Source organism: Lagopus leucura, unplaced genomic scaffold (assembly GCF_019238085.1).
Source record: "Lagopus leucura isolate 7727_CA_CO unplaced genomic scaffold, USGS_WTPT01 Super-Scaffold_100045, whole genome shotgun sequence".
In the NCBI taxonomy this organism is placed as follows: domain Eukaryota; kingdom Metazoa; phylum Chordata; class Aves; order Galliformes; family Phasianidae; genus Lagopus; species Lagopus leucura.
The window spans coordinates 3,408,423-3,429,689 of NW_024962292.1; the positions used below are offsets into that span (position 1 = coordinate 3,408,423).

The window sequence follows — 21,267 nt, forward strand, 5'->3', positions numbered from 1 at the left end:
CTTTCTTAAGGAAACAATAAAAAGCAGATGTTATCCTTCCATACAGCAGCAGATATACCCAAGGCACTTGTATGTCTCAGGCTAAATGTATCCATCCGCAGCTTAACACAAACAAACAAAAAAGCACCCACTGAAACCAACCCACACTCATGTTTATTAATTTACTGAATTATCAAGTCAGTTGAGCTGGCTTAGGAGGCACAAACACAAGCAAGAGGCATGCAAGTTACAGCGTCAGGCTCTGGTGTGACAAGGCACCACTCATCTCATGGGACCCTGTGCAGTATAAGGTCATTTGGGAAGTCTCCCATCATTTCTTCAATGCAGTTATCAACCCCAGCCATGAATTTCACTCTCCTAAATCTCTCCCCAGATGTTAGGAAGACAAGCAGAGCAAATGGAAAGCAAATTCTAAATTTATGCATACAAATGCTGCATAAACAGAACGTGGAGGTGCCTTTCTAAGTTCAAAATGTGCTGAAGTATAATGTTCAAAATATTATGCTGCACACAGACAACACTTCTGATTAACCAGGCTCAGTAATGAGATATAAGAGCTGCAGAAGAAAGCAAATATGTTTACTACAACTAGTCTTAATTTTGAGTGTGCATCCAAAACCTTGGCTTTCACAATTGGTCCAGCACTTAAGTTTCATAAATATAAATGCCCTGTTCACAAAGGGTTGACATTAGTCAAGTTTTTAGCTGACATTTGTTAACAATGCTAATAAAACAAAACAAAAAAAATAATTCTGATTATATTGTCAAGACTGAACTTATCTGAACACAATCTGGCTCTGCGCTCCAGGTGCTGCCTGCATCACACACTGCTTTTATCAAGAAGCCAAAGAGGTCAGAGAGCAGGACTCAGCTTAATGTCTGCCATGCAGAGTTCCTGGAAGAAGCCACCAAGGGAAGATGTCTGTTTGACCCACACCAGTTTGCCTGCCAAAGGTAATCTGAGGGCTTCTCGAGCACACCGTGAGTCAGATGCATGTTGTGCAATCTGCAATCAGCTGGTGTGGAAATTACCATTTCAGTGTTGTAAACATCTACCAAATAGGCCTCATTTGTGCAGGCAATTTGCGTCTTCACTGCATCTTCTACCTTGAAGAAGCATTTGTAGAATTAGACCTAGAACAAATGAATCCTAAATTCTAGATCCTCATCAGCCATGGAGCCATTCTGCCTCTTGAAATCCAGGTTTCCCCTTGTACTAGCAGACAAAAAGAAGTCCAAAATAGTAAGCTGACCCTTGTAAATTAATAAAGTTTCAGTTAATCTACAAAGCAGCAGATGCTCATTTGCTCTTAGGTGATGAAACCAGAGGCCTTATCTACAAGAAATGCATTTCCATAGGAGATTCAAGGACACTTATCTGCACAAATTCAGTCTCTGCAGATGATGGCTAAACACTTTGCAGCACATTAATAAGAAGGAAATAAACATGTTGTGAAGGAGAGCTAAAAAACAAAGCATTGATCCAAACTCCGTAAAGTCAACTCTCAGCATAAAGGGTCCTTTTTGTGACTGGCATTTCTGAGTGCAACAGGGGAAGAGCACACAGTAACAGCAGGGATGAAGATAAACACAACCTTTAGTATTAGCTCACCTATTTAATGGTTTTATTTAATTGATACAATTTACATGGCAGAAATGATCACATTTATTTTCTACAATGACAGGAGAAGCTGTCATGGGCATTGGAAGGCATTAATCCATCAAGTATACACGTTCACTGGATTTATTAGCAAGGATAATTGCACGAAGGCAGGAGTTTCCTGATATTCTCGTATCTGAAAGTGCATTGTTTCAGATTCTTTTGCATTCTTACTGCTTTTTTTTTTTAGGAACGCCCTAATTAGCCACTGTGGAAGTTTTACAACCAGGATGCTAAGATTTAAGAAGAAGGAAACTGCACACTTTCCTTTTTGCTTTCTCTGAACTGGTTTTGCCCTGGGGCCTCACAGCAAGTTTACACAGGCACAACACCAAGTTCACCTCTCTAGGTCTTCCAGTAGTATTCACCTGGTGTCTGACTGTCTTGAGGATATGGGCCATAAGACCTTACATGTTTTCCATAGTGTGGAGACAAGTAGCAATTTTGGACAATCGTGCTACAGATGGTAAAGGGATGCAATTTGCTGAACGAACAGTCTGGAATGAGAAAATTAAACGTAACAACCGCCACAGGGTTTTGCAATTCTGTGAGTCTTACAGATAGTGAACAACACTGCAGTTGCATGGGATCATCAGTTTTAGAGTAAACCTTGTCCCTGCCAAGGTGACCACGATGAAGTGACTGAGGGAGTGCTGGCAGCTAGTGAGGACCTGTGTATTATAGTAAGATTTGGGTGACTGGTAGACGACCCAGCCATGAATTGATCAAGATGACCCTTGAAGCCAGAGGCGTTCTTTGAGGTTACAGAGCTGTCTACAGAATACAAAGCTATTGCTCAGTGGTTAGACCAGAATTCTAACCTAACACATTAGCAAAAGATGTTTGAAGTTTTTTGTTTCTTTTCTCAAAACTGTATTTCCATAGACCTTTGTGACTCCACCAAATCACTTTAAAAATCAATAAAGCATTGTGAGTTTTTGTCTAAACCATATTATAGCATTGCCATCAACAATGCACCTGACTCTGAAAGCCTTACAGAAAACATTCAGGATGGGACATCCGGATGACAGAGGAGGTCACTAGACTTTAAATGTCATTTTAAAAGGATTTTAATGATATTGCTAATGAGTTTAAGAAATTGGCATTGCAAGCCCAAGCAACCTTTGCTCCCAGTATGAGGGAACTGAAGATGAAAGCCCGTGGGATGCTCCTAATAATTCCATCACAGTTCTCTCTACAGAGCTAACCCCACCATCCCTCAGGGATCTTATGTAGGTTTACAGATCAGGCAGACCTACAGGAAACCACAGCTCACTGACAAGCCTGTCATCTGTGGCTGAAGCCAACAATGCACTCCTGAAGACCTGAAAGCTCCTGTCCTCCACTAACCCTGCTGGCCTCCCATATGGCTTTACATCTCCCTCCTCATAGCTCCTGAGCCACAGATGGAGGAACAGTGCTGTGATGGATAGACAGACTCCATTAGACAGCGGGAACGTCTGACAACACCCAGGTGTCAGTAAGCTTTCTTTTTCACTGTGAGAGAAAAATCCTTAGGCTCTTCCCTGGATGTGCCTTTGTCAGATTACCTGTCACAGTTCAGAAAGGCAGAAGGCAGCCTGCACCAGAGTAAGAGGCACCCACTTGGCAAGAAAAGGTTGTATCACATCTTTCACACAACAGGCTATGACATCTTTTGTGCCCATCATGTCCACTTCATGTAACACAGAGACTATGCACCCAGCATTTGTAGTGCAAGTCTGGCAGTCCCAGCCCTGACTGCCTGCATTCCTTCACTGAGAAAATCCATCTATGCTTCCCCCCTGCTCTGCTTTATTCTTAAAAGTACCTTTCTCCAGAGGGATAAAAGAAAAAAGGGAGCCAGGAAAAGAAGAGTAAGGGGCAGATTTGTACCTGCTATATAAAACTAACAAGATGACTCCTCACCATGCCTTCTACTTGCCAAAAGGCTAAGTAAGAGTAGGTCTACCTGGTCCATTCCACTACTGGAAAAAAAAAATCAGTGTATTTGTATACAAAGACATCCACCAAGTCACATGGTTGCATAATGAGACACCACAGTTCATCACTTTCTCTCTCATCCCCATTGATGTTACTACTTGCCTTTACTTCTAGCAATCTGACATTGAAGGATTCTGACATCACTTTGGTACTTAGCATAGCACTCTAGATCAGAGGAAAGACTGCCAGGGAGAAGGTGTCATAGTTCAGAAGAGTGACAGGGTTTGCAAAGGGAAGCCATGACCAAGTGCAATCGAGACCGGCTGCATGTGTGTCACTCTCATGATACAGCACCAACTGTTGTGGACCATGTGCCCATTGTATTGTATAGGTTTAGGTAAGCTACAAACCAACAAGAGATGCAAATTGCTGTTAGCACCTCTGACAACCATTTTTCCAGGCAGTTTTCACAAGCTCCATTAAGGTGTTTCCACAGCAACATAAATTGCTGATTAACAGAACTTCTCGGACAATTCCAGTCCTCTTCTGCAAATTTCCAAGAAAATTGTACCTACAAACATTCTGCTGTAAAACACAATCAGTGAATGCTCAAAGGAAAAGTCTTCTCTGAACTGTTGTTGTGAAGGGCCAGACCCACATCTATAAGAAAATGGATTTGCTCTCAAAACAGATCTTATCTCAGGAGAATAAAATGTTTTTCTCTCTTCTTGGTAGACAAAATTCTTAAGAACATGAATGAAGACTAAGTGTAACAGGAGCAACACTCCCATGAGCCTGCTGAGGATTTGCAACTAGAAGCATGAGATAGCAGCTCATGAGTAGGGCAATGTCTACAACCATTACAGATGTGCAGCACAGTGGAAGTGCACATACAGTTATTAAACAAAGACAGAAGTAGACTTCAGTGTTTCTTCTGAGAAATGGTATCCAGGTTAGATGCTTCCTAAGGGCCAGGCTCTATCCTGGACTGATGTGCAAGCATTCCAGGGTATGTGGGAGGATCAAAAGTCTCACCCTTCCTATTACAGAACAGCTCTGAACCAGAAGCAGTATGCTGTTGAACACATTTGAGGCCACCCACAGTGGGAAATACAAGCACATGTGGAGCAGAAAGCATGACTTACCCCAGGCCAACCCCTGGGTACTGATGTACTGCACTACCTTTGGAGAGCAACTTTCAGGAATGAGCTTCAGGGAATTCATCTGGGCAAACAGAACCATGTGGGACTGCATCTGCTTACCTACCACACTCAAGCACTAGATGAGCCTGCTGGAGGAATGCTTACCACCTGGAGATGAACAACATATCTTACTTCTTTGTATAGTCAATGCTGAGATCACATCTGCTAGTCTCTCTTACCCCGGACATCCTTGGTGAGGAAGGTTCCCCAAAGGAGCGTGTGTACAGAAATGAGGACAACACCTGGCTTTAATATCTGGTTTGAGAAAAGGCTACAGAAGTCAAGCTTATTCTCAGCACTAGAGGGAAGACTTCAAGGTGACCCTGCCACAGCATGCAAAATCAAACAGCAAGTGACAGGCACCAAAGAAGTGCAGACTCTCCAGTGGATGCTTTCTAAATACAATGTTAAAGAAATCAAGCAGATCTCAGGTAACTCAGAACCAGTCCTGAACATATTTCCATGAACTTACAAATGATCCTAGAGAACGTAATGGAACTGCTCCTAATTTACACCATGTCTAGCACAAAGTACTTTATCTATCATCTTCAATATTGAGCTGGCAACGTTGTGCCAGCAGATCCCACAGTGCCAAAACAAGCCTGGGTTGCACTGAGATGGCAGACTTCACCCCACTGCTTCAAGGGAAAAAGGGTGGAACAGGAAAGGTTCTAACTGCATAACATTTAAAGATAAGCTGTTATAGGAAGAAACCCCCTGCTTCAACAAAAAATATTTTTTCCCTGTCTGTAGGACAGCTTGAGCGTCCTTAAATCTGTGTCTTCCTAGAACAATTACAAAACCAAGTTTTACTTCATTGCTGTCCACAATAGTGTCTAGCCTGTTAACACAGCTGATAATTTAGTAATTTTATCTACTGATGAACAGAGATTAAGGCAGAGACAACAATACAAACAGTAGAAGCAGCAATGAGTAAAAGGACTGTGCTATCCCATAAGCTAGTGCACCCACCTAACAGATGGGTCTAAAAAAGTTAAACAATCCACACGCAGTCAAAAAAACATTTCTGAATCTTAGAGAATACAAATGTGAAACCTCTCACTGTGTATGAAAACACAGCTATTAAAAGCAACATCTAGAGCAATAATCTGTGCTATTTTCCTCTCAAATGCTCATGGCACCAAGAAACAGAGCTGTTTCAGAAAAGTAAACATTTGCTTAAACATATCAGCCTAGTCAGACTGCAGATTTCGGTTTTAGAAAGTTACCCAAGTATATTCAATACAACAATTGCCTGTTTCTGTTGTAATTGATGGAGCTGACAAATCCTGTCTTTGTCCTCGCTGCTCTCTTCAACCACCTCACAGCAGCAGAATAAGAGCCCAGGACACACTATGATTTTCCTTTGCTTGTCTCTTAGAGATGGCAGGGAGCTCTCTGTTTATTCTTCATTACTGTTATAATCTTCATTACTTCGTTCAAAACATCCAGCTGTCACAGTCAGGAGTGACCAGTGTCAGCAGAAGTCAGGCAACACTGGGGCAACAAATGCCAGGTGAAAATTGCTTTTAAATTCAGTGTAAATCTCCCATCTTTTAACAAAGGGGCTACATTGAGAGATTTTCAAATGGGCTGATTTTACCTGCATTGATAAAGCCAAAGAAGTTTATTTCAAGGTTTCTCTATTACCAGGGAAGCTTAATTCACAGCACAGTTGTAAGCTGTAGTACTACAAAGCCCATTGCAGCTCAAGTTTTTGAATAGCTTGCTGTTACACATAGGGAAATCACCTGAGCTCAGAGCACAGCAGAGTGCTCAGAGCTGCTACGACCACACTCAGCCTCTCATAGGGATGGGGATTTGGAGCACAGGTCTGGAAGGAGTGCCAGGGAAGGCCTGCTAGAACCAAATCAGTTCCAGAAAGATTATGGCAGCAGATGTATAATGAAACAGTACCTGTGGTGCCCTGCTGTTTGCAGGCACATTAGAAACCACACCAGAAAAAAAAAAGCTTTGAAACAAAAGCCTGTCAGTATAGAAGAGCACCTTTACCCTTCCAAATATAAAAGCCTCTGACAAGTTCAGATTTACTTGCGTATGACTTTCAGAATTTCTCTCCACTGTCAAACTAATTGTTCACACAGACAAATCTCAAACACTGGTCCACTGTTACTACAGCAAACTACTATAGTGACAAAGTGAAAGCATCCCAACTATAAACACACACAAATGAGCAGTTGATGAGTAAAACCTGTCTGTTTGGATCTTAACTAAGCTTTGGGAGAGGTACACACACAGCACCCTCTGCAGCTGCCAGGTCAGATCCCTGAGCCCAGTTCACTGTATGCAGTTCAGTTCCCCCAGATCACCAGCCTGCACCCACCCTGGAATGCTCCCAAATTGCTTACAGCAGATCAGCCATCTTCAGTGCTATCATTCATCCCTGCACATATGTGAGTAGCACCAGAAGTTCAATCCTAACCTGATTTCTTGGCAAGAGATAATAACACACAAAGGACTTTTCAAGATACACCTGTCCCGTTGGACAACTAGCAGTCTCTACTCCACAGTCCATAGAAAGCTTGCTGGTAGATACTATCATTAGATTAAGTTTGATTAGCAGCCCTGACCCCTCATCAGTACATTCTTTCAAGAGATTATGCTGTTCATAGTTATTGAGAAAAATCTCTATCCAGCTTAAAGAAGACTCCTTTTTACATGCTGATTAATAATTTTCCATCATCACTGTATCCTATTGGACATACATGCTCAAGAGCACTCAGTTCAAATATCAAATCCCCTCCTATAGTGACTGAAACTGTTATTTACAGTTATAAGAAACGGAAACGCCCTGCAGAGATTCTAGGGGCTGTAAGTAACTACCAAGCTATTAAGTATTAATAAAGACATTGCTATCAAGCAGTAGAAATAGCACTTAAATACTTAAAATTTAAGGAATAATTTCCTGCTGCATATTTCCTTAGCCTGTTATCCACTCACTTCTCATTTTTGTCCTTCAGGTGCTTCAAGAATTGTGGCTCCTGGGCTAGCTAGCTCTCTGTAGGGCATAAGTACCCAGTTGCTTCAGGTAGCATGCAGGACTCATCAGAGCTAGCCCAGGACTAGCAACACAGACAGGGGCCCTGCTCCTCAGGAAACTAATGAGGCTGCAGGGTTGGTTTGAAAATGCATTCCTAGTGAACGTACTAACTAGCATGCTGCTTCTCAACGGCAGCACTGACTACTCAACGGCGACTACTTCCATCACTAGACCAAGGTTTCAATCTCAACTTGTGTTGTTTGAGACACTCAGTTAATACAAGTCCCAGCTTTCCACAGCAGCTTGAATTCAAGAGGCTGTTTTACTTCATTTGCATTGCCAATGGGCTATACATATGCTACCACACCAGGACCTGCATGAGCCATCTGCCAAGGTCTGTTTGACTACGCACTATGGAGACACCGTTTGATTGCCAGGCTGATGCTCCTAACAGATCGATAACACCTTCACGCAGAAGGCAGACTTACCACTATTCTGCCTCAAGTGCATATTGCACAATGCAAGTTCACTGATAAAATGTTTTGCTCACATTGAGACCAGGTGTGTGTATTTCACAGAGCCACTAGAAGTCTAGAGGTACAAGCAGCAACATTCTCTAGGGCTCCCACTACTTTTCTGGTTTTGGGGAAACCATCTTGTTCAGTATTCCCCTACTTTAGCACATAGATAATTAATTCTCCTCCTCTGCATATCAGGAAGGCTGCCAAAAAGCATCCAGGGGAAGGTTGCAGGAGCTGAATCAACATCAGCCAATAGTCCCTAACCAGCAGAAGACATTTCTGTAGCTGATCACACTGCACAAGGGAGATAACCAAATCTTTACAGAAGCTGGTATCTGCTTCACTTCCTTCCTAATTGCTGTTAACTCTCTGAAAGAATCATGTATGGAAGATTTTACAAAGTTACTGTGACCTACTTACCTGGAACATGGGCCAGCTACTTCCAGCGCACTATAGTTTCCTAGGGAATGTCAGCAGCTACAAATCTCAGTTAAGCACCTTCTTCTTTAGAGTATGTGAAGAGTAGCTATCTTGCCATGAGACCATGACCCTTTCTCCTTAACTGAGGCAGAAACAGTTCAATGGAGAGTCACCCCAGAGATACACTATCACCACCTGCCTCCAGAAACCAACAACTAGGGCATACAGAAATTGGCTGTTAAAGATATGGAAGACAATTTCATTCAACAGTTGAGTTCATACTGTACTCAGATTTATTAAAAAAACTCTCCTTGTACACAAGACCATCATATATGACAACAGCTTTTTCAGGCTTCTTTTTAATGTCAAGTAACATTAATTGTCAGCTGGTGAATACAGCCCTTGCAGACAAAAATCATCCAGTTACGTAGAACATGCAGCAAATTCCAGAATCCATTATGATTAAATACATCATATGAAGGCAAAAAACACAACACCTGCCATCTGTGAGTTTGCAAGACCAAGAGAAAAGACACAAAAGTTGTTTCAGTGATATGGATGTTGTAGTGTGTACAAGGATCACAGGCAGCAGCATGGAGAGAAACATCATTAGCAGAAGACAGCCTTCACCTAGTTCTTTGAATAACAGCAAATCCTGAAGCCTCCTGAGAGATCTACTCAACCTGTCAAGAAAATATCCAACATCATGTCAGTTCACCCCACATCAAACAGCAAAAATACAACTTTCAAATCTCATCCCCAAAATTCTTCAAGATGGTAAGGGTTGTTCTGCAGTCACAATAACTGCTGTACTGCCAGGCACTCCAAATAGGACACACTCTTAGAAAAAAAATTTGGGGAATTTCATAGTATTTGATAAAGGTCTGGGGAACTGAGCAGAGGGTGCCAGAGTACTAATTTGATCAGCTCTGCCATCTGACACAGATCACTCATACTCCTTTAGAATTCTAGTGTGCTTTACAGAAAGGTCACATTTGTGCTCTCCAGTTACAGGCTATTGAGGAGACTTCAGTCTCCCTCAGAGCTGGAACAGCTGAACATGGGTTACACAAACAGCAAGATCAGGCTGCAGCTGAATGAAGCCAGCAGCAAGTGTTTACTCAATGAAGCAAAATTCTCTTATGCACATATGATCCCTTACAGAAGCAAAGGAAGAAAAAAAAAAAAAACAAAAAAAACACCAAAAGCAATCTCTCTCTGCACAACAGAAATTTGCTGAAAGTTGACATTTATCCACTTATAAGGCATGGAGAATATCTCATTCACAAGTAAAAAAATAAATCCACAACAAAGGTTCTCTAACTTCATATGCAGCACTTCATTTTAACAATACTGAAAAGGGACAAAATGAAAAAAAAATAATCTGTGTTTATGCCCTTTTAAGTTAAATTTAAACTTGTCAAAGCTCTCTGCCATTTCTGTTGCTGGCAATCTTCTGAAAGCCCAAATCCTTTCACTTTCAGTCTCTTAGACTTTATGCATGTCAAATAATGTAATGCAATCAGTATTACTAAGATATGCACAGACAGCACCCTCCAGTTGTTTGCCCTCTTGAGCATGCAGCACACACAAATTCCCTGCCTATAGGCATGAAGCCTCAATACAGAACCAAATGACAAACTGAAGAATCTTGCATCTGTGGAATCAGACAAATCTGGCTTAAATGTAAGTTTGTATCAGCATTGCCGATCTGATGGGGAAAAAAGTTTGAAGTCATCATATACCACAGAATGACAGATGCTCTTCAGCTTGATGTTGAGACAAATTTTTAAAAGGCCTTCAGGTCCATAATAACCAAGAAGGCACTACACCCTGCACAAAAAATACTAGAAATCAAGAACATTTTAACAGGTATAAATTTTCAGGTAAACTAGTAAAAAGTGTTTTCGTCACCACTGCTTCCAGCTTACTGTCTACCTGCAGTGTGTACCCTGCTCACTGCCTCACTTGCTACCTCAAACATGCTGTAAGGGGACAAAGGTAATGCACAGAGGGTTCATGCTACAATGCTCAAGTCTACCTATTTATCAAGTCTCCAGGGAAACAACTTACCTTTGCTCCTCTATCAAAAGTGGAAATGCAAAGCAGAGAAAGCAACTGCAGTTGTCACACAACTGATCCACTGCAGGCTACAGCCATCTCATCAGGTCTCCAGCAGGCCCAACATCCCTCTGCCTTCACAGAGGCCTAGGAGTGAAAACCAAAGATCTGTTAGCATTGAACCCCGTGAAGCTGTGGGACACAACAGCTTTTTCCTGCTGGTGCATCAGACAAGATCTGGCTAGAGTGATGAGTAATCAACACTGTCGCTCTGATGGGGAAAAAAGTTCAGTCATCACCTACACCAGCAGGTCCAAGGAGTTACATAGCCACCCACATTAGCCATGCAATGCTCTCACCTACTGTGACAGGTTCAGAGAATGGTGAACTAATGGCAGAAGCAGTAAAGCCATGCATGCATACAGCCCCACTGAACACTAATTTAAAACCCCCTCGACACTTCCTCAAGCTGGCTAGCACTCAAACCTCAAACTCAACAGCCTCTCTTCCTAAGGGATCCCATGTTAGGACAGTGCCCATAGCATACTACAGCAGCTGCTCTGAGCAGACTACCTCCATGTCTCCAGGCAGAATGACCTTACAATGAGTTCTATGAGCACAATTTATCTAACAAAAAAAAAAAAAATGGGACGCAGCTATATATGTACTAGTCTGCTCCAGCTAAGCCTGCTGGTACAAAACATTTTGGAAGACCCTTTTTTTTTTTTTTTTCTAACTAAGGTTTATTTGTTTGTTTTACTAATCAACAACAGAAGCCTTACAAACTTGCTATTCTTACCTGTTAAAGGTTCATGCACAGTGGTGCAAGCCAGGACAACTGCCTTCATCACACAGCTGATCCACTGCAGGCTACAGCCATCTCATCAGGTCTCCAGCAGGCCCAATGCCTTTCTGCCTTCACAGAGGCCTAGGAGTAAAACCAAAGGAACATTTAGCATTGAGCCACACAAGGCTGTGGAAGACAGCAGCTCTTCTCTGCTGGTGTATCAGACAAGATCTGGCTAGAGTGATGAGTAATCAACACTGTCGCTCTGATGGGGAAAAAAGTTCAGTCATCACCTACACCAGCAGGTCCCAAGAGTGACACAGCCATACTCCCATTCTAGGCTCATCCATAGAGTCTGCATACTTACACGAATCCTTCCCCAGAAAGAGCTAGCTGATTTGCCTGCTCAACAGGCTCATGGCACAGGGGAAGCACTGGAGTGCACCAAAAAATGATAAAACAGGCTTCTGCAGTACAGCGCAAGACAGCTAACGCAAACTTAACACAGAAGGGCAGCCAGAGATAACAGCTTTTACACTTCTGCAGTACAACCTCTACGGCCACGAGACATTTCTGCCCAAACAATGCAAGGGCAGAAGGCTGCACATGCAGCTGTGAATGCCGGGCAGTCGCCAAACCCTAAGACACAGGAAAGGGCCACGGACACCGCAGGCCCCATCCCATAAGCACTACCGCATACCTACCAGCAAGCGGCAGAGTAGAGAAGTGCCGGACCAGCCCGGTCTGCCTGGGGAAGGCACAGCTCCGCCCATGGGCTCCCTTGCGCCAGCAGCTCCGAACAGCAGCTTCCACGTGTCTGCACGGGCTGGCCGAGCCCCAGCGCCACGCCGTCCTGCCAAGGACACAGCGGTAACCCGCGATCCGACCCGAGGTGCTCGTTAATCGGCATCCTAGACCTGACACCTTGCGTGTAACCGCAGCAACACGAGGCCCACGTTACAATGCTTCTGCACGGCCTAAACTGCTTCCAGCTCTACAAAACCTAGGCTAATGTTCGCACCTAGCCTCTGGAGATAATAACGAGGCAAAACATCATGAAAAACAGACCAGGAAGTCCCTTAAAACTGACATAGTTACTTAAAACTCGGATATTTAAAGGACTTAAGAATCTCACCGTGGCGGAGCGAGGCGGGCAGCTGCAGCCGTCCATCACACACGGCCTGGGAAGAAAACAAAGGAACAGTGAGCACGGAGCACGCAGGATGAGGGACAACGCAGCGCTTCCCTGCTGGTGCATCAGACAAGACCTGGCTAGACTGAGGAGTAATCGGCACTGTCGCTCTGATGGGGAAAAAAGTTCAGTCATCACCTACACCAGCAGGGCCCGGGAGGGGCAGGGCTGCGCGGCCACAGCAACTCAGCACAGCGATGCGCAGGGATACAGGACGGAGGTCGAGGGAGGGGGGCTGCAAAGCCAGGTGCTCCTTCACCGGGGAAGAAAAAAGGCGGCAGGGAAATCCAGCCGAGAGCTGGACGCGCTATGAGGAAACCAAGCGCAACACCCGAACTAAGCGAGCCAACCCCCCCCCCCCCAGACAGCACAGAACCTCCACTCACCTCCCAGCGACGCAGCAAGAGGCCGTTGGGCCGCACGCACCGCGCTTTATGCGCCGCCTGGGCCCGCCCCGGCCCACCCGCGCGGAGGGCGGGATCCGCCGCCATGTCGGGCGGTGCTTTCAGCTCTGAGGTTTCCGTGCGCGCCTCCGCGCTGGTGGAGCATGGGGCGCGTGGCGGACTGTGCTGAATGGGAGGCGGCCGCCATTTCGCGGTGCGGCTGAGGCAGCGCGAGGGGCCCCGCGAGGCCGGCGCCTTCGGCAGGGGCGTCGCTGTTGTGCCCGCTCATCCTCACGGCGAGAAGTGAGGTGAGAGGAGGCTGCCCGTCTGCCTTGCTTCCGTGCCTTTAATACTTTACAAGGCAGGAGAGGCCCAGGAATGTTAATTGGGCACGTGCTGCGCGCACCCCGTGCTTCTGGCATCAATCCATCTTATAAATTATTCTCGTTCGTTTCTTCTTGGAAAGAAAAAAACAAGGCTCAGGGATGTTCAGCAACTTGCCAAAGCAAACGACCGATCACAGCAGCACTTGTTTTGTGCTTAGGTGGCCTTCGATACGCAAATTACTTCCAATTAAACATTTTACCACTAAGTAACAGAGTGAAGGGTTGCAAAGAACTGTGCTTTGTAACCCAGCCACTGCTGCACGTGGCGATCCTGCAGCTATAAAATGACCTGCGCAATGAGCCCAGCGCCTGTATCTGGTGAGGACGAGCCCCATAACAGCCCTGAATTCACACAAGGTATTTCTCCCCGACCTACACTCAATGTGAATGGATCAGCTAGTTTGCCAAGGCTCTTCCTAAGTGCCTCAGGAAGCTACAAGATGTTTTAAACACTCAGAAACAAATCGGCCTGTCTTGCTTTATTCATCTTGTCTATTATTATTTACTGACATCCATATGGTGTTTGTACTTAAGCCTTGCAGTGTGTTTGGTATAACAGTATATATAATTCAACTACCATTAAAATATTCTTTCCAAATAAAATGTGTTTGTAAGCAATTAATTCCAGAAAGCAGCTTATGAAATGGGTCTCATGGAAAAAACTTCAATCCCATTAATCCAAGTTCCAGAACATGAAGAGATGAAAAGGCAGTCCAGTGGAGGACATTTTAAAAGATTATAGGGAAAACTAATCTTGTTACACTGCAAGCCCATGTCACATATGCAACTCAACAAGAACTGTAAATGGGACCCAGCTGAATTTTAGCAAGAGATCTTTTTGCACATTAAAGTTCTTGTGCTTTTGTTTTTTTTTTCCTTGCTACAGACTGCCATGAGTTTTTCTCCAAAAATGACATAAATGGATCACAGCCACGTTGTAACTGAAGCAGGAACCTCAGACCTGTTGGCAGTAACAGATTTGGAGGTCAGTAGCTATTGATCACCAGACACAAAACAAAACACTCATACAGAGAAATGGCAGTGTTGATTTTCTTATGTCCGCAAGCCTTCCCAAAGATACAAGCATTGCAGCCATGCAGGGCTGGGTTTAATGCTGATTTAATGCATCTATTTCAGGTTCAGCCTTAAAATTGATCAAAACATTTTAGTTTTTCCAAGCTCAGATAAGTCATTTAGAAAGTGTAAACAGCTTGTTAGATGAGTAACTGCCTTGTTAACAGCTGTGCACTGAGGACATAATTTCTATTGATGTACGATACCAGTAACATTTTGCAGAATTTTTGGCTAAATTCTAAAGAAAATGTTTTTTGAGGAAAAAGGTAGCTTTGATGGCTTACAGATTACTCTCTTTTATTATTAGCAAATTAATTTTACATAGGCATTGATAAGACACTGCTCTGTCGTAACAAGATGGAGCAATGGACCAATATGGTATCAACTTGAAAGTAACTTTAGAGAAGGGTGTGAACATTTTTATCATGCAAAAGTAACTGAGTGTTGGTCCATTTACATGGGACAAACTTCTCAACTGCAATGTTGAAAGACTGTGCAGGAATACGTTACAATACTTTTCAACTCACACAGTACGAGAGAAAGCACAACACAGCCAGCTAAGAATGCTTAGAAGAGACAATTATTTAAATGTATTTAACTTCTGTGAATTTGATGCAGCACATTTTCTTCAAGTTTCTATCCCCTTTAGGAATCAAAGTAACTCAGTGGCTCAACATTTTAGCATATAAACACTTCAGTATGCACTCAGCAATCTTTAAAAGGGACTAGACAAACGTTTTATGCAAATACAGTGGCAGTTTGTAGGGAAGTTATACTGAATCTCTTTTACAACAAACTACTGATGGATTTACTTTTTCAGTGATACTTTCATTTCCCAATTGTTTTTTCTTGGCAAGAGCTAAATAGCCTTCTCTCCATAAAAACCAATCTGCTGTGTAAAAACTACAATGAAAGCAATACTTAGCAGTCAGGCCACAAGATATATCTTTACTGTGATGTACTTTGTAACAATTTTAAAATTTCAAGAACAGCAACTTAAGAGATTGTACCCATGTTAAAATGGGGAATAGGAGATTGCACCTATAGAGATGCTCAGTTGTACCCAAACAGCTTTTGCATTTAGACTTAGCCATGAAAAATGTCAGAGGTTTTGTCCCTTTAGCACAGAGCCCAGTTTGCCTTCTTAAGGAGCATATCTTCTCTAAAAAATAAAAATAACAAAAAAAGTAATGAAACAATGGTAGTTTAGGATGACAGTATTAATAGCACATTCTGTCAAGGATATTTTTGGCATAAATAAAGACATTCAAAATCTGAAACACTGTCTCTTAGCAGATTGCTAAAATACTGTGAAATTGGAAGTAGGAGAGGAAATACAGTTTAAAAGTGCTATTTTCATTTCTAGTTGAATACGCTTTGTTTCATTAGGATGCTGCTAGCAGTACAAAAAATAATTTGTCTGAGAATAAAATAAACTCTTGGATAAGTAAAATTCACCATCTGTATGCTCTTAATGCAGTTCTAATCCAGAGAGATTAAATGAACATCCTAGAGATTTTGCTTTAACAACTTGTGTTCCCTAACCTCCTTTCACAGGATGTTGAGGTTCTTGTTCAGAAGTTCTTGAGTATTAAGTAAGTGTATAAATCCAAGCAGGAGGTAATGGAAAGCAATACAGCATGTTGCAGTCAAGAGATTAAGCTGAGTATTTTCAGACTGGTAACTATCTCTGGACCGTATTTCTTAATCTGAAGCCCTTAAGGAAGCTTTTACACTGATACACACTTGTTCTGTTTATCTGCAGATTCAAAATAAAAGCACCAAACAATTATGTGGCTGCTTCACAAAACAAGATTGCATCAAATGGTACACAAACATCCTGCCCCTTCCTGGAGTTAGGCACTTCTGCAGCCTTCACCATTTGTCTTTACACATTATTACATGAGAACAAAAATCCTACTTTAAACTTTGACAAACAAGTTAGAACAGAATTTTGGTTTGATCCTTAAATAATACAGTAATTGCAACGGAATGCCAAGTACGTCTAAATTTAACTCCAATGTACATTAATAAAATGAATGCTCTCAATCCTCTGGGCAAATAAGTGCCTTACTAGTGGCAGATCTCCTGGCTGAGTCCATTCAGGCAGGATTTATCCTAAGAAAACACCAGCCTTCCAATTGAAGTCCAATTGAGACAAGGTGAACCAGTATAAGAGCTTCAGTGATAGCGCTGTCACTGCAACTAGAACTAAGTGTGAAACAAAATGCCATTCTAAACACTATTTGAAATATGGGACTACATTTTAATATCATGGAAAAAACATGTATCCCAGTAAATCCACACTGCTGCTCATTATGTAGGCACACTGTGGCTACCTACAGGTCAGCATTCTCCAAAATAAATTTTGCAGATTCTTCTTTTTTGCAAGATCCAACACCATCAGTTTCAGTGTGGAAGTCATGAAAAATTGTTTCTCTTCCTTTGGGAAGTGAGGGTTTCCTAATAACAGATAAAATAATTTGCTTTAAAATAATTCCCTGAAATGAATTTAGTTATTCCCCTTTACGCGTTGCACTTTTTCAGCTCATGAATAACAAACTGACCCATTGAAGAAAGCAAATAATACTTCCTGAATGAACTTTGGCTATTCAATTACCCACCTTATACACCATGTTTAGAGTCCAAGTTGTTATTAAAATAGGAAACTTAGACAGCAATCATTAAGCCCAGTAACACAGCACTGGAAAAGGCTTCACTTTGTTAAGTTTTGTAGGCAGCACATCTACAAAGCCAATTCTCAGGTTCTTATACAGGGCATTGAAATGGGACATTTGACTGCATTTCTCCAACAAACAGTGGCATGGTATCACTCTTGACAAGATCCACTAATAAGTGCAGCACTTGACAAAAGCAGAGAAGCACTTTAAGAAAAGCAATGTAAAAGCTGCTAGACATTAGAACTGGCTTAAGGCTTTGACATTTTTGAAAGCAGTAATAAGTGCTTTCCTTCCAATACCAGAAAATAACAACTTGAAGACTAGAGTCCATCCAAGCCAAGGAGTACTGGCAGATAGGACATTTCCTTTGGTGAAGGAAAACGTACTGCCTACTCTCTCTAGTCTCTGCTGCTATTATTTATAACCTGAACAACTAGAAAATTAACATAAAAATACTTCCAGAATCTTTTTGAAAATCCCAAGCTGCTACTTTACAGTTCGTGTGCTCTGTATTTCCTTTTGAAAGTAGGATGGATAGGCATTAAAAAGATCTAAAAAGGCTTAAGTGGACTGAAATTCAGTGGCTTTTTCTGCCACACCATACTCCTATCATTCAATGACCTGTCCCTTTGGGAATCAGGATTGAATCACCTTCTTCCACCTCAAAGCAGCAGCTTCAAAGCAGCTCCACTTGCAGAACACCAGCTCTATGAAAGGCTGGAATAATAATGTCATAAATTCTGAAAAGAAACAAGGCCACTGTATCAATTGTTAGCATAATAGTTACAAGAGTGATGTACCATACTACGTACTTTGTTTTCTTTATTCCCCTTTAGAAATGGTAATTTTAAAGGGAAGTTCTCTATACAACTAAAGGAGTGCAGAATTTCACAGTTTACTAAATATACAGCAGATTCTGGGACAGCAAGAACAGTAGTGTCATACTGCCAAATATTTTGGGAGAAACACGGGGAAACATGCATTCATTTACGAAAAAAGTTGGTCGTAATTTAAGTAGAGCCAAATAAGATAACAGGGAGGAAATCGGATGGAGGGAAAACAATATTAGCCAATTAAGATCTGAATATGACAAGGTTGTTTTAGAACAGACCTTATACATTTTTTGTTTGTTTTGTAATGGGATCATTAATGAAAGGTAAGACTGCAAGTGTGGCACTGAGCCCAAGCTAATGTAGACTGATGATCACATTCTGAAGCTCCAGCTCACTCTGTTGCAGTCAAAAGATTTTATAAAGACTGGAAAGTGAACGTAGTAAGATTTATTATTTCAAAGATTATTATTTTGAAGAAAGAATCCAAAGATGCATCTTTTCAGACAGCACTTTGCTAGTACTCAGAAATGTGTACTTTATACCAACACTAGCCTGTTAGATTACTGCAGTCAGGGTATTTCTTATTTACCTCAGTTTCTGTTCTTATTTTTTATATTTCTCTTCTTTGTGGAACATCCTGTAGTGTCAGCTGAACTAAAGTGTAATATAAAGCCTTTCCATTACGTATGGTAAGCAATCATTCTTATCAGCACGTGCTGCTTCGAGCACAGAGGAGTCAACAGAAAAAAAAAAAGTGACTATAGTGCTCTAGAAAAAACCCCACACTTATTTAGAACTCACTTGTGTTACCTAGAATCCACACATGGCCATGAATTCTTCCATCACATGGCTCTTACTATAAGGTCTTTCACAAAAAGAACCTTCTCTTAGACAGCACCTCTATGATCATTGATGCATTTACGAGCACTGAAATAGAGACACCTGTGGCAAAGTACCTTAAAATTCACAGGAAACAGCATTATCAACAAATGACTTACAAAAAGCCAGAAGATCCATTCAAAGAGAAAACTAAGTTGCAGCAGATAGGTGCAGGGAGACCATCTACACTGCTATCGATGTGGTATTTGTTTCCCAGTTTTGTTTGATAAATAGCTTATAAGTTGTAAGAATTTGCAATACAAAGCCTCAGCCTAGCAAGTTTCTTTTAATTTTTCAATGTACATCATTTAGTTCTACAAATGTTAAAAAAAAACAAAACCTTTACAATGTTTTTTGCGCTTATAATGATCAAAACCAACTTGATTCCATCAAATTTGGTATGCAGTTAATGTAGCCCAATTGCTTTTGATAATGCAAATAAAAAAGGCTGAGACATTTAGCTCAGAGTTACATGTGCAGTAACTGCTTTCTACGACGAGTTACTATACACACTGCATATAAGAAGTGTTGCTACAGATTACCAGTTAAGTACACATGAACATAGTTCACATCCAAATGACACACTGCCATGGGTCAGCCCACAGTGCCAATTTCTGTTGCTAGAGGGAAAGTTTCGTTTCATTTTTTTAAAGCACTACTTCCCCAGAATTACTAAGTGCAAGGCAAAGTTATGACTCAAATTACAAGCAAACAAGGAAACTTGAAACTAGAGAAAAATCATTCCAACCTGTTGCACCAGGCTTCCTGTCATAATCACAAGGTTAGTTTAAGCTCCCATGAATACAGTTGCACTAATACACTGTGGCACAAATTACAAGATGTACCTACATTACTTTTGAATCTCCTCGACCTTGCCAATTTTTCACATTCTCCACATCACTAAATAGTAGTTATTTATATGCTGTTGATAATCATTGTACAGTTACGCCATAGCTTTACAATACCGCCCGGACTATATCACAAGCATTACAAATCCTATAGAAAAGCAGCCCCTGTAGTGGCATACAAGAATAAATTAACCCCCAAAAAAATTTAGTATTACCATTTATTGGTGACAAACACTACGTTTTACTTACATTCCATGGGGAGAAAAAATTCCAGCGTAAACAATGAACTGAAGCAGTACTTAACTTGCAAGGCTATCGTGCTTTACCTGGACCATATGCAAATACTTTATTGCACACAGTTCAGTGCGCAATAACACAACATCAAAAGCAACACAGTTTATATATAAACATAGGTAATTTTTTTCAGCCCTACATGGAGATGTAATTAAACAGCATAAAGCACTCAAGGAAAATCAATCTGCGGTTTTTATACATTGAGATCATATCCTGTAATGCAGTGAGCTGTGTGCCATCTACACGCACAATCCTTAAAACACAGATCAGAGATCACTTGAAGTCACGTTGCATTCAAGCTCCCATACCCCTACTCAACAAAACTAGAAATTAACCAAATATGATTGAAGTTTAAAATTCCTGAAGTGTAATAATTCATTCAACCGTTGGATAATTACACCAGGTTTGAGAAAATTCTGGACTTCTTAAAAATGGTGGGCACACAATTGGTTTGCAGAGAAACTTGCTATTTCAATAAAAACAAAATAACCACATACATGGATATGATCTTCCCAAGTTAGTTCACAGATAACATGTCAGTCTCAGAAGACAAAGTTTCTAAACTGTGCTATCGTTCTAGATACAATTAAGAAACTTTTAAATGAAAAATTTATAGTGTCATTTCAATCAAAACAACATAATGAAACTAAAAATTTATCACTGTTTGAAGAAAAAGCAACAGTTATGATTTAGACACTACAGTAGGTTGTAAAGACTGTAGCACTCTAAAACAGGTTACATTAATAGGAAGCATTTGATTTTCTCTGGTGCTTTCATGTTTGGGTCCAGTCAAAAGCCTTTTTAGGCAGTGCTGTCCAGTGTTTGTCCCAAAGTGTTTGAGTTAGCCGGTTTGAGAAGAGGATCACTTTCCATTTCTTGTTTCACACATCTACGAATGAGGAAACATCTGTTACTTATGAGATAAAACACCACTTCCACTAACAAAACACTTCTAAATCTGATACAAAGGATTTGAGGTGCAGATGACAATCTGCTTACGTGCAACTGGCCTCAATTTTTAATCAATCAGTACTTTGCTGATTCAACTATTTTGGTAGTTTGTTATCTAAATTACAGAACAAAAAGCCACTTTTTTTCTGCTAAAAGACAAATTTACAAATC

General features: G+C 41.5%; 1 protein-coding gene, 1 long non-coding RNA gene and 4 other non-coding genes across 12 annotated transcripts in view; all 6 read right to left on the minus strand.

Annotated features, from left to right (window-relative positions):
* Positions 1–8,984: 8,984 nt before the first annotated feature.
* Positions 8,985–13,193, minus strand: LOC122187323. The gene is made up of 5 exons (XR_006181279.1): positions 13,154–13,193; positions 12,711–12,756; positions 11,588–11,716; positions 10,801–10,935; positions 8,985–9,410 (listed from the first exon to the last, which is right to left on the minus strand). It is a non-coding gene; the product is annotated as an uncharacterized LOC122187323 (long non-coding RNA).
* Positions 10,384–10,478, minus strand: LOC122187383. Its single transcript, XR_006181297.1, has one exon. It is a non-coding gene; the product is annotated as a small nucleolar SNORD12/SNORD106 (small nucleolar RNA).
* On the minus strand, positions 11,006–11,097 carry LOC122187381. The gene has a single exon (XR_006181295.1). It is a non-coding gene; the product is annotated as a small nucleolar SNORD12/SNORD106 (small nucleolar RNA).
* On the minus strand, positions 11,787–11,878 carry LOC122187380. Its single transcript, XR_006181294.1, has one exon. It is a non-coding gene; the product is annotated as a small nucleolar SNORD12/SNORD106 (small nucleolar RNA).
* Positions 12,824–12,915, minus strand: LOC122187382. Its single transcript, XR_006181296.1, has one exon. It is a non-coding gene; the product is annotated as a small nucleolar SNORD12/SNORD106 (small nucleolar RNA).
* Positions 13,194–14,886: 1,693 nt separating the features above from the next.
* STAU1 (staufen double-stranded RNA binding protein 1) overlaps positions 14,887–21,267 on the minus strand; it is a 33,273-nt gene continuing 26,892 nt past the window's right edge. For 6 of the 7 annotated variants that reach the window (XM_042884722.1, XM_042884721.1, XM_042884720.1 and 3 more), the window contains one exon: positions 14,887–21,034. In XM_042884722.1, the coding sequence (XP_042740656.1) occupies positions 20,947–21,034 (88 nt within the window). In that variant the 3' untranslated portion in view covers positions 14,887–20,946. The remainder of the gene's footprint in view (positions 21,035–21,267) is intronic. The other variant, XM_042884723.1, reaches the window with a different exon arrangement.